At 52.2% G+C, this 11,644-nt stretch overlaps 1 protein-coding gene across 4 annotated transcripts in view; it reads left to right on the forward strand.

Moving 5' to 3' along the window:
- Positions 1–11,412, forward strand: part of Slc2a3 (solute carrier family 2 member 3) — a 79,416-nt gene extending 68,004 nt beyond the window's left edge. For 3 of the 4 annotated variants that reach the window (XM_010607822.2, XM_010607824.2, XM_010607825.2), the window contains exons 3-11: positions 2,239–2,331; positions 2,765–2,925; positions 5,449–5,689; positions 6,127–6,289; positions 6,414–6,601; positions 8,200–8,304; positions 8,468–8,569; positions 8,982–9,185; positions 9,979–11,412. In XM_010607822.2, the coding sequence (XP_010606124.1) occupies positions 2,239–2,331; positions 2,765–2,925; positions 5,449–5,689; positions 6,127–6,289; positions 6,414–6,601; positions 8,200–8,304; positions 8,468–8,569; positions 8,982–9,185; positions 9,979–10,188 (1,467 nt within the window). In that variant the 3' untranslated portion in view covers positions 10,189–11,412. Of the gene's footprint in view, positions 1–590; positions 756–2,238; positions 2,332–2,764; positions 2,926–5,448; positions 5,690–6,126; positions 6,290–6,413; positions 6,602–8,199; positions 8,305–8,467; positions 8,570–8,981; positions 9,186–9,978 lie in introns of those variants that run through there. The other variant, XM_010607826.3, reaches the window with a different exon arrangement.
- The last annotated feature ends 232 nt before the right edge of the window (positions 11,413–11,644 follow it).

The following is an 11,644-nucleotide window of genomic DNA, read 5'->3' on the forward strand; positions in this document are numbered from 1 at the left end:
GAAACGGCCCCAGGCCTCCTGTAACTTCCTCGCCCAGACCGCCCTTCCTCCCCTTCAAGGCTGCGGTCCCAAGGCAGCTGACTAGGAATTCCTCCAGGTTACACTCCTTCGAGTGACTTTAAATCTGATAATCAACTTTGCTTTACATCGATAGCTTTATTCTCCAGGTACTGTAGATTAACCTACTCCGGAGCAGGCGCCGCTGTTTACCCGCCCTCCCTCAAGGGTTTTTGGCGGGGCGTTTTGTCTGTGAAACTAAGAGGCATCCCTGCTTCACAAGAGGGAAGGATGTGGATGCGCTCAAAAAAAGAAAAAAAAAAAAAAAAAAAAAAAAAAAAAAAAACCCCCCCAGGGGGGGGGGGGGGGGGGGGGGGGGGGGGGGGGGGGGGGGGGGGGGGGGGGGGGGGGGGGGGGGGGGGGGGGGGGGGGGGGGGGGGGGGGGGGGGGGGGGGGGGGGGTAAAAAAAAAAAAAAAAAAAAAAAAAAAAAAAAAAAAAGCAAAGCCCCCGCAGGGGCGGGGAGAGGGCGGATGTGGGTGGGGGAGAAGCAGTGCCTGGAAGGGGCGGGGCTTGGCGCGGATCGGCTCCGCCCCTCGCGGAGCTGATAAAAAGCGGGGTCGGCGTGATGCTGCGAGCGCGGAGCGGGCTGCTCGGGCTATCAATTACTTCATCCTTCAGCTGCAGGGTCTCTGGACCCCACCCGTGACTTTCCTAGGACTGGGACGAGACAAGTTGCGGGACCATGGGGAGCTACAAGGTAAAGGCTTGGTCGCGGTCGCCGGGCCTGGCCCGCGGGAAGGTCGCAGCGTGGTGTCTGTGACCGCGGGCCTGGGCTTCGCGGGGTGAGATCGGGGCCGGGCTTGGTTTGGGAGCGCAGCACCACAAGCAGCTCTCTGCCTACCCTGTGTGGGTAACAGTCGAGCCCCGGAGGCCCCGGATGCCGGGGAAACTGAGACAGACCCACTTGTCCTTGTGGCTGTGACTGTGAGCGAAGGACGTGGTGACACATCAGTGTTGTGTGCGCAGTATCTGTAGGGGAAAGGCGTTTTTACTCAGATAAACTCACTTGAAAATAAAGGAAGATTAAAGGGATAAAGAAAAATAAGACATGAGCATGGTGGCGCAGTCCTGTGATTTCAGCACTCCGGGAGGCTGAGGCATGAGGATCTCCGTGAGTTAAAAAGCCCAGCCTGGGCTATAGGGTGAAACCCCCTTCTCAAAAATCTAGAAAAAGAACAGGAAAAGGCTCTCTCTGAGATGGTGATGAGAAAAGAGGTTTTCGATAAAGGAAAAGCAGCGTCGTCCCAGGTACATGGGCTGAGCCGGGCCTGGCCCGGGGAAAGTCTCCCGAGGTAGCACGCAGCCTGCGTCCACCTGACTGAGGGGATAGGCCGGCCTCGAAAAGAAGGGAAGGTCGGCGGATTGTGGGGGCCGCCCGTGAATGAGACCTTAGCCGGGAGCCGCTGCCCGCCGGCCGGCTTCTGCGCGTTGCTGCGGGAGGCGGTCTTTGGTCTCCTGGATCTGGCCGTTTCAGAAGTATCAGTCTTTTCCTCTGCCTTCTTAGTTTATTATTTTTTTATGTGCTCTTTTTCTGGTTTATTTTCCTTTTATCATGTATAATTTAAATCCAGCATTAGTTCTCACATCTTAAAGCGTCTCCAACTGCCTTTCTAGTTCTAGAGCACAACTTTGTATTTGCCTTTATCTGGTACTGTACAGCTTTTTTAATGCTTCTAAGCCAGTTCCTTTTTTTTTTGGTACCAGGGATTGAACTCAGGACCTTGCACTTTCGAGGCAGGCAATGGAACCACTGAAATAAATCCCAGGCCCTCCAGTTCCTATTTTTCCACAAAATTAAAAAAAAATCTCATTACGTTTTTGTCCTTCTTACCCCTCATAGGTCAAATTCTAATACAGTGCATCTCCACAACTAATAGACTATCATTGAAAAAGTTGTGAGGGCTCATTTAAAAAAAAACAGGTGTGGTGGGACACACCTGTAATCTCAGAACCCGCCTGTAATCCCAGCACTTAGGAGGCTGAGGCAGGAGGGTGGGGGGGTGGTTCCAGGCCAGCCTGAGCAACGCAGCAGAGATCTTACTCAAAAGAAAAAAAATTGAGGGCTAGCTAGTCCAGGGTACTGTGGTCACAGGAGCCTACACTGAGAGACTGAGGCAGGAGGATCACAAGCTCACGATTTAAGGGCTGTTTCTCTCCTCCCTGTGCCATTCTACACCCAGGTGACCCCGTCTCTGGTCTTTGCCGTCACCATCGCTGCCATCGGCTCTTTCCAGTACGGCTACAACACCGGGGTCATCAATGCCCCCGAGGCGGTGAGTGTCGGCCCTGGAAAGGGAATGGGGAAGTGAAAAGTGAATTTGTCAGCTGGGGTTGTCGTCCCCGGATAGAGGAGCATTGGCCTAGGACACGGGAGGCCCCGGGCTTCACCTCCAGGACCCGGGGAAAATCGGAATTAAAACTTTTGTGTCCAGCCTCTATCTTGGCTAAGCCAGAAAGTGGTGAATATGTTGAGTCACTTAATGAGGACCGAATACTCACTTCCCCACACCCTGAGCCGCTAGCTCCTCCTCCCACCCTGGGCGGCGGTACACTCTGCCCAGGGAGCCGGTGGGCCGCGGCAGGTGCTGCCACCTGCTGGGCTTTGTGGGCCAAACCTTCACAATTGCTCTGCGTATTGGCACCGAGCACCCCGGCTCCCCTGGCTCTCTCCCTGTACCTCACAGGGGCTCCCGTTCTGTTCTGCAGATCATACGGAAGTTCCTCAACAGCACCCTGTCACAGAAGCTGAGCGAGCCTCCCAGCCCTGGGCTGCTCACCACCCTCTGGTCCTTGTCTGTGGCCATCTTCTCCGTGGGCGGAATGATTGGCTCCTTTTCCGTGGGACTCTTTGTCAACCGCTTTGGCAGGTAGGGACCAGAACTGGCCAAGAGAAGGGGCGGGCAGCGCTGAGGACAAACAGAAAATTAGGTCAGGGCGGTGGGGGCATCAGATTGGAGGCCGTGGGACCTGGGCCAGCTGGCCCTAGTGTGGTGGCTCTTAGGGGACTCTGGGCTAGAACTCTGGGAGCAACGCAGAATGCTTTATTTAGGTCAGAATTATTTGCTTTTCCTTTAAAAAGAGACGAAGTCATGGAAGTCTTCATTATTTTACATTGAAAATATTTTTGCAAACCTTGGTTTGTGGTACATATGGACAGTGGCCAAATAGCTAAATTTTTCCCCCAAAGACCTCGTCATCTCACCAGACACTTAGTAAAAGTCTCAGAGGGTAGAATGCTTTCAGTAATGACAGAAAGAACCATTTAGCTTGGCGGCTAGATATTCTCCATGTGCAAATGGATTTAACCTATGTGTCCAGGCTGCTCTGCAACCCCTTGGTTCTACACAAAACCAGCACCTGGCAAGGAAAATAGAAAATGTGCTCACACATATCACTGTCATGCCAACAGCAAGATCTGTGCAAAGAGAACCGTTCCCAAAAGTACAGCTGCGAGTCCCAGGAAGGAGAGAAGGAACTATTCACAGGTTCTCAACTGTCCCTTGTCCTCCTTAGCCGACTGAGCCTTTCATCCAGAAAGAATTCCAACATCCTGATGTTTTACTGCTCCTTTGTGCAGGCCTGGAATTCGTCTCTGGGAAACAGGATCACAAGTAGGAGTCCAACGTGGGCAATTTAGCAAACTTTGTTTTGACTCTGCTACAACAGCTAGCTTTTTAGTTTAAAAAAAAAAAGAAGGCAGAAATAATTTCTTCTAAAAAACAAGTAATTGCCCCGTAAGACCAAAAGCTTTCAAGAAAACAACTCAGTGCCAGTCTTTTACCTCTTGTCTGTTTCATGTTCCAGTGCTTCCTCCCATGCTTAGCACAGAGATGTAGTAGTTTAGTTTTTATACCTGTTGAGTACACTTTTAGTTTTTATACCTGTTGAGTACACTAACGGTGAATGACATCGCCACAGTCTTACCTGGAGGAGACCTGAAGCTGCCTGACTGACTGCCTTCTGTGATGGAGAAACATTTTATTTGAAATAATTTGAATTCAATACCAAATTCTTCATCTGTAAGCAACTACAGTGCTTGAAATGCAGTAAAAGACATAAAAAGAGGCTGGGGATTTAGCATATCTCTGTTTTTGTTTTTTATTTTTGAGACAGGGTCATTTAAGTTGCCCAGGCTGACATCAAGCTTGAAATCTTCCTGCCTCAGCCTCCAAAAACATTTCTCAGGGGAGTCTCAGCTCTTGTCAAAGTGCTGCCTAGGGCAGTGGCTTTCTGATTTTAGCTTGCATCAGACCACCTGTTCTTTGGATTTTTCTTAAAATTTTACCAGTGTTTGTTGGCAGTATAAGATAACATTCATTGTGGGGGTTGTGTACAGAACACATCTTATTTGGGGTTTTTGTTTGTTTGTTTGGCACGGGGGATCAAACTCAGGTCCTTGCACTTGTGAGGCAGGTGGCGGAACCACTGAGCTAAATCCCTGGCCCCCCAGAACACATCTTAATTCCTTTTACTTCTCCTCTGGGGGCTTTTTATTTATTTAATTTTTTTGGTACCAGGGATCGAATTTGGGTCCTTGCTACTTGCAAGGCAGGCAGTGGAACCACTGAGCTAAATACCCGACCCTCTGGGGTTTTTTAGAACAGATTCCTGGGTCTGCTCCTTGGGTAAGACCTAACGATTAATCTAGGTGAGGCGGGAGAATTTTAATTTCTAGCAGATTGCTTAACTGGCGCTGATGGCCTGTGGGCCACAGAGAGCTAGTGCTGGAAGCCCTTGCTAAATAAAACCCAGGCTCACCAGGGCTGGTGCTATGTGCCTATCAACCAGCACTCGGAGCTGAGGCAGGCTGGGCTGCGCAGGGAGTTCAAAGCCAGCCTGAGACCCTGTTTGGGGAAAAAAAAGTCCTAGGTTTGGGGATTTGGCTCTGGCACCACACCTGCCCAAGGTCAAGCCCAAGGTCCTGAGTTCTGATCACCAGTATCAAAAAAAAAACCTGCTACCACCAAGTGTCTTTTTGTTCATTTGTTTTTGGTACCAGGGATCAAACTCAGACCTTGTGTGCTACAAGGCAGAGACAGGCAGCGGCACCACTGAGCTAAATCCCTGTTACCCACTGAGTGTCGCAGACCAGAGCTGGGGGTGTAGATCGGTTGGTTTGATGCCTGCCTAGCCTGTGCCAGGCCCTGGGCTCAGTCCTTGGCACCAGCAGAAAAAAGCTTGGGTTTTCTAGGTGAGTTTTACACATAGTGAAAGAGGTATAAAAACGATCGATTCAGGTTACTCCAACTAGAAATGTGCTGCGAATAGAAATCAGGAAAGAAATTTAAACCAAAAGAAGTAGTGGGGAGTTCAGGCCTGGAAGGAGCGGGAGAAGGAGGAAAGGGAGGGAGGCCGGCGTGGGCCACTAACCTGGGCTCTGAAACCTGCAGGCGCAACTCCATGCTCATGGTCAACTTCCTGGTGGTCGCCGGCGGCAGCCTCATGGCTTTCTGCAAGATGGCCGAGTCCGTGGAGATGCTGATCCTCGGCCGCGTGGTCACGGGCATCTTCTGTGGCCTCTGCACAGGCTTCGTGCCCATGTACATCGGAGAGGTGTCTCCCACCACCCTGCGGGGAGCCTTTGGCACCCTCAACCAGCTGGGCATCGTCATCGGGATCCTGGTGGCTCAGGTACCCTGGGGGTTCTCACACCACATGAGTCCATTCATTCACAGCACTTTCAAAACAATAGACGGAGGCGGGGGTGTGTGTGTGTGTGTGTGTGTGTGTGTGTGTGTGTGTGCGCGCGCGCGCGCGCGATGCACATTTCAGATGATGTGGGTTGTCGCCAGCAAAGCCAGCGGGGTAGCAAAAGGAAAAGAAATAGTCCAGTTTCATCTTTTCGTTTGGTAAAAATGAGCTGTGCTTGGTGGAGCACGCCTATAATCCGAGCACTTGGGAGGCCCAGGTTGGAGCATCCCACAAGTTCGAGGCCAGCCTGAACTACATAGTGAGACCCTATTAAAAAACAAAACAGCAAAACAGAAGAATGAATGGCCCCCTCTTTAAATGAAAAAAAAAATAGCCAGGAAATTGGGGGTTCATGACATTGTTTATCTGGTTTCTAGATCTTTGGCCTGAAATTCATTTTGGGGACCGAAGACCACTGGCCCCTGCTGCTGGGCTTTACCATCATCCCAGCCATCTTACAAAGCATAGCCCTTCCGTTTTGCCCCGAGAGCCCTAGATTCTTGCTCATTAACAGAAAGGAAGAGGAGCGTGCTACGAAGAGTGAGTATTATTCTTCATGTGTACTCTTTGAACCGGGCTGGACCCGTGGAGAATGGCGGGGTGGGGAGACCAACGCGGCACTTGGGCGGCAGTTTTATTTCTGCCTCTTGCTTCCTTCCGCCAGTCCTCCAGCGGCTGTGGGGCTCCCAGGATGTGTCCCAGGACATCCAGGAGATGAAGGATGAGAGCGTCCGGATGAGCCAGGAGAAGAAAGTCACCGTGCTGGAGCTTTTCCGGTCCCGCAACTACCAGCAGCCCATCATCATCTCCATCATGCTGCAGCTGTCACAGCAGCTCTCAGGGATCAATGCCGTGAGTACCGGCGCTGCCCCTGTGTGAGGCTGAGGCAGGAGGATCCCTGGAGCCTAGGAATTCAAGGCCAACCTGGCAACGCAGCAGAGTCCATCTAAAATGTGATAACGTCACAGTGCTTATTTTGTCAGATTTTGGGAGGAAAAAAATAGTTTGCCAGAGCCTTTCAAATGATTTGAATGGATCCCAGTCTGGAATTTGCTCATTTGAAAATAACGTTTTTCTGTTATATCCTGGAGCAGCGGGTGCAGCTCAGCCCTGGGAGGAAGTGCTTTGTTTGGAGGTGCCCCTCCCTTGGCCGCCTCACCCCAGCCCTACCCTGCAAACCACAATAGAAGAAAACACCACAAGCTGAGTGTGGTTGCCTGTTACCCCTCCAGCCCTTGGGGAGGCTGAGGCAGAAGAATCTCGCAAGTTGGAGGCCAGCCTGGGGAAACTTACCAATACCTTGTCTTAAAAAGGGCTGGGGATGTAACTCAGTGTATCCAACCTCTCTTACCCATCTCATCCCCCTACTCTACCACCACCTCCCTTTGGGACTGCACAGTGAACCCAGGACCTTCACACTGTACATCCTGAGCTCTTTTATTGTCTTATTTCGAGACAAAGTTTCACTTAAGCCACTAAGATACCCAGTCTGGGCTTCACCTTGCAGTCCTCCTGCCTCAGCCTTCCAGAGCACTGGGATTGCAGGTCTGTGCCACCATGCCTGGCTAAATAAATCATGATCCTCATCTTAGTCCTAGGGATAAGGGAGAGTGGTTTCTTGAATGTAAATCTCAATGAATGTAGAATACAACAGTGTGCTCATCAGGAAGACCTAGGGATGTTGCCATAGTAGCGAATACTCTGGGTGATAGAGATGACTTTCCTTTGTCACCAGAAAGTCTTTTGAGTCTGAAATCAATACCTGTATAGTAATCATAGCAGTCCAGGTAGTAAGAATGAGGGCTGGGACGTGGCTCAGTAATCAAGCGCTTGCCAAGCATTCTAGCACAGCCTGGGTTCCGTCCCCGACCCCATGCATGAAAGTCAAGACACAGAGCTGGGGATTTATAGTTCAGTGGTTCCACCTCCTGCCTTGCCAAGGTCCTGAGTTCGATCCCTGGTACAAAAAAGAGAAAATTAATAGCTTACATTCCCTAAATCCCTGGGAAAGAACATAGGGCTAGGGAATTAGCCCCAGCTCGACATGCACAGGCTTAGGAGGATGTGGTGACGCATGCCTCTAGTTCTAGCTCTTGGAGGCTGAGGCAGGACGACTGCTACAAGTTCAAGGTCAGCTGGGGCTTAGAGTGAAGCCAGCACAGCAGGACCCTGTCTCAGAAGGAAGAGAATCCAGGCTGTTGGCTCCACTGCCACCTCATTACACTGGGACATTGACACCTGTCAGTGTCGGGTTTGGGGTACAGCCCACTGAGAACCCAGACCTTCACACAAATACAATGGGAGTAGAAATGGGTACTGGAGCGGAGCACCCAGTGGGTGGGCGGGTGCGGAAGAGGATTGGTGTGCAGAAAACTCGAAGACCCCACCTCCGAGGCCTCAGCTCCCGGTGGGGTGCAGTCACAGCAGATGCGTCTCTTGTTCCCTGCCAGGTGTTCTATTACTCAACCGGCATCTTCAAGGACGCCGGTGTCCAGGAGCCAATCTACGCCACCATCGGGGCAGGCGTGGTCAACACCATCTTCACCGTGGTTTCGGTGAGTTGGAGGCAGGGTCACTTGGGAGGGCAGGTAGGTTCCTGGCTCATGCCCATCACTGTGACCATCACCTCTGCTTTCCAGCAGATGGGGGCGGGGCTCAGGGCTGCGTGGCCAGCACATGCCCTGCTCTTTGTGAACAGCAGCTTCTGTCTCGGCCCAGGTGTTCCTGGTGGAACGGTTGGGGAGGAGAAGTCTGCACATGGCCGGCCTCGGCGGGATGGCCGTTTGCTCCATCCTCATGACTGCCTCGCTGCTGCTGAAGGTGCGTGCCCTGACAGGGAGGGGCATGGGGGTCTGCAGAGGTCACGGGTGACTGGGGCAGGGCACAGGCCCGACATCGGATGCCGTTGGTAAAGTCAAATTTGATCTGCCATCGTGGCACACAATGTAATCCTGGCCCTCGGGGAGGCGGAGGCAGGAGGATGGCCAGGAGTTCGAGGCCCACTGTTGCCAGGGCTACATAGTAAGATCAAGGTCAGCCTGAAAGATGGCAAGACGCAAAAACACCACCTTGAGGCGGCCCACTCTGTTGTAGGTGATTTGTGCAAAGTGACACGAAATATGGTACAGCTGGGATGCAAGAGCCCAGGCTCTGTCCCCGTCCCTGAGCTGGCTTTTCACCCAAGACAAAGAGCCACCGAGCTGCCAGCGCTCACCTCATGTGTCTCTTGCAGGACTCGTACACCTTCATGAGCTACATCTGCATCGGGGCCATCCTGATCTACGTGGCCTTCTTTGAGATAGGGCCCGGCCCCATCCCCTGGTTCATCGTGGCCGAACTCTTCAGTCAGGGCCCCCGCCCGGCTGCCATGGCCGTGGCCGGATGTTCCAACTGGACCTCCAACTTTTTGGTCGGACTGCTCTTCCCCTTCGCTGCAGTAAGTAAATGAAAATCTTGAAATCTGTCCACTTTAGCCAACATGTCTAAGACACACCATGAAAATCTTTACTGACTTCATTGGAAATCAGCTATCAGAGGCCGTAAGCCAGACTTCCTCAACTTCAGTGAAATACAGGAAAAAAAAAAAAGATGGAAGCAGGAGGTGAAATCCAGGAACTTGGAGAGAACCAGGAGTCTGGTACACACCTGTTCTATCTAGCACTCAGAAGGCTGAGGCAGGAGGATTTCTGGGAGTTTGAGACTAGCCTGGGCTACATAGTGAGTTAGTTCCAGGTCAGTCTCAACTACATAGAGAGACCCTGTCTCAAACCCCCCCCCAAAATGAAAAGAAAAGAACAGTAGTGACACTGGTAAGCTTCAGACAGAAGCAGGACTCCCCGACAGTCTGAGTTGGCATTGACTATGATCTTAGACTCACCACCCAGCCTAGGATCCAACAGACCAGCTATGTCCTGTTATAGAGTGAGGTCAGCAACAGACTTCTAGATCCACTTCCTATCTATTTCCAGGAGGTCGTGCAGAAACCAGATTTTAAGCATAGTGACAAATGGTAGGTGTTTACCAGAGGCTGCCTTCGGTAAACAGGAAATGGATGACACAAATTCCAGAGAAACGCAGTTATGCAGTGGCCTCAAATAAGTCACTCTTCCTGTTGAAGGTCGGGGCTCCAGTTGAGGCCTGGGAAGACACTGCTGTGGAGGAGCTTGGGTTTGTCTCTGTTCCTTCATATCAATCTTCTCTCTCTCTCTTTTTTTTTTTCCTTCCAATAGGCCTCTTTGGGAGCCTATGTTTTCATCGTCTTCGCTGTCTTCCTCATTATCTTCTTGCTGTTCACCTTCTTCAAAGTCCCTGAGACCCGAGGCAGGACTTTTGAGGACATCACGCGGGCCTTTGAAGGGCAGGGTGCTCAGGACGCCCCGGGGAAGAGCCCAGCTGTGGAGCTGAACAGCCTGCAGCCGGTGAAGGACCCCGGTGTCTAAGCGGCTCTGCTCCGCCACCGCCCTCGCCGCCAGGACCGCGGACAGCGACCTCCCCCCGGGCGGCTCCAAAGGCCGAGCCAGGACTGCTCAGTGCTGCTAGTTCCCAGTGCCCACTTGGACCTGCACCTGCTGGAGGGGCCGGAGCCAGGCCCGGGGGACAGCGGACGCCACTCCTCACTGCACGGCTTGTGCCGCAGTCCCTCGGGTTGTATTTATTTACCTTCTGGTTTTATTGCGTAGATATTTATTTTTTTAAGTGTACTTTACCAAATAGTGAAGAAGACCTAAGGAAAGCGGAGGCGAGGGTGGTGTTGAAGGAGAGGCCGCAGGGAAAGCGGGTGCGAGGTGGGGGCTCAGGGAGGAGGCTTGTCCCCGGGGTGTGACGTCCCCCAGGCGGGCACACAGCGTCTTTACGCTCCTTTCAGGAAAGTCTCGCGCCTGTGTAGCAGAACCACTGGCTCCTTTTGGAAGTTTTCTTTAGGGTTAGTTTGTGTAGACTACGACTTGGAACCCGGGATGTTTGCTCAGGTGGCACGGTGATCACAGGCCGTTGGTGGGTCTTGGTTTCGGTGCAGGCTGTTGTCCCCACCCCACAGGTCTCGGGGGGACCCGGGGAGCGCTTCGGCAGTTTCTCCACTTTGTTTATCTGTTTTTGATTTTAACTTGTAGCTTTCAAAGAAATCGGGAGGATCCTTCCTCATGGGCGGTTTGGGATGAGTAACCTCAGCTCTGGGAGGGGGTTTTCCCAAACATCACTCTGCTTTGTAGGTGGTCACTGCGGGGTGCCTGGTAGGTGCCCTGGTGGGGACCTGAATCTCCCTGGACACACACAGGTGAGGGTGGCAGTAGTAGCTTGCCGGCCGCCGCAGCTCTGTGGGTAGTTAGCTCATCCCCGTGTAGACGTGACCCTGCCTCTGCTGCCCTGCCCTGCACTGAGGCTGGGGGGGCACTGGTTGTGTGTGGAGAAAGAGAACATTAAGCTCTGAGGGGATGAGAAGGCTCCTCCAGCTCTCCCACCCCGCCCCGCTCCCTCCTTGGTGCTCACACTCACACACCGCGGTTCTCACTCCTGCTGGTCACAGCCTCTGGGTGAACCGAGCACCCCTTCTTGTCGTGACCAGGTTGTAAATATTTCCACATGGATTTTCTACTGTTCATGTTACCGTGGTTCTTTGTTTGGAAATAAAACTTCTAAATAAGCCCACCGTAGGCTGTTACCTTTGTCCTTCCCTTGACACCATCAGCTTTAACTCCTGGCTCATCACCTGTGGGGACTGAGTTTCTTAGAATCTCACACATGAGAAAATATCAGTAATTGCTTGTTTTGCAGATTAAATGAAAAGGCCTTCCTTTTCCCCAGGTGGGACTCAAATTTGTGACCCTCCTGCCTCAGCCTTCCTAGTAGCATAGACTGCAAACCCGCACTACCACCTCTGTCTAGAATCAGGGTGGCCCT

This window comes from Fukomys damarensis, unplaced genomic scaffold (assembly GCF_012274545.1).
Source record: "Fukomys damarensis isolate Sample0158 unplaced genomic scaffold, DMR_v1.0_HiC HiC_scaffold_19, whole genome shotgun sequence".
Classification (NCBI taxonomy): domain Eukaryota; kingdom Metazoa; phylum Chordata; class Mammalia; order Rodentia; family Bathyergidae; genus Fukomys; species Fukomys damarensis.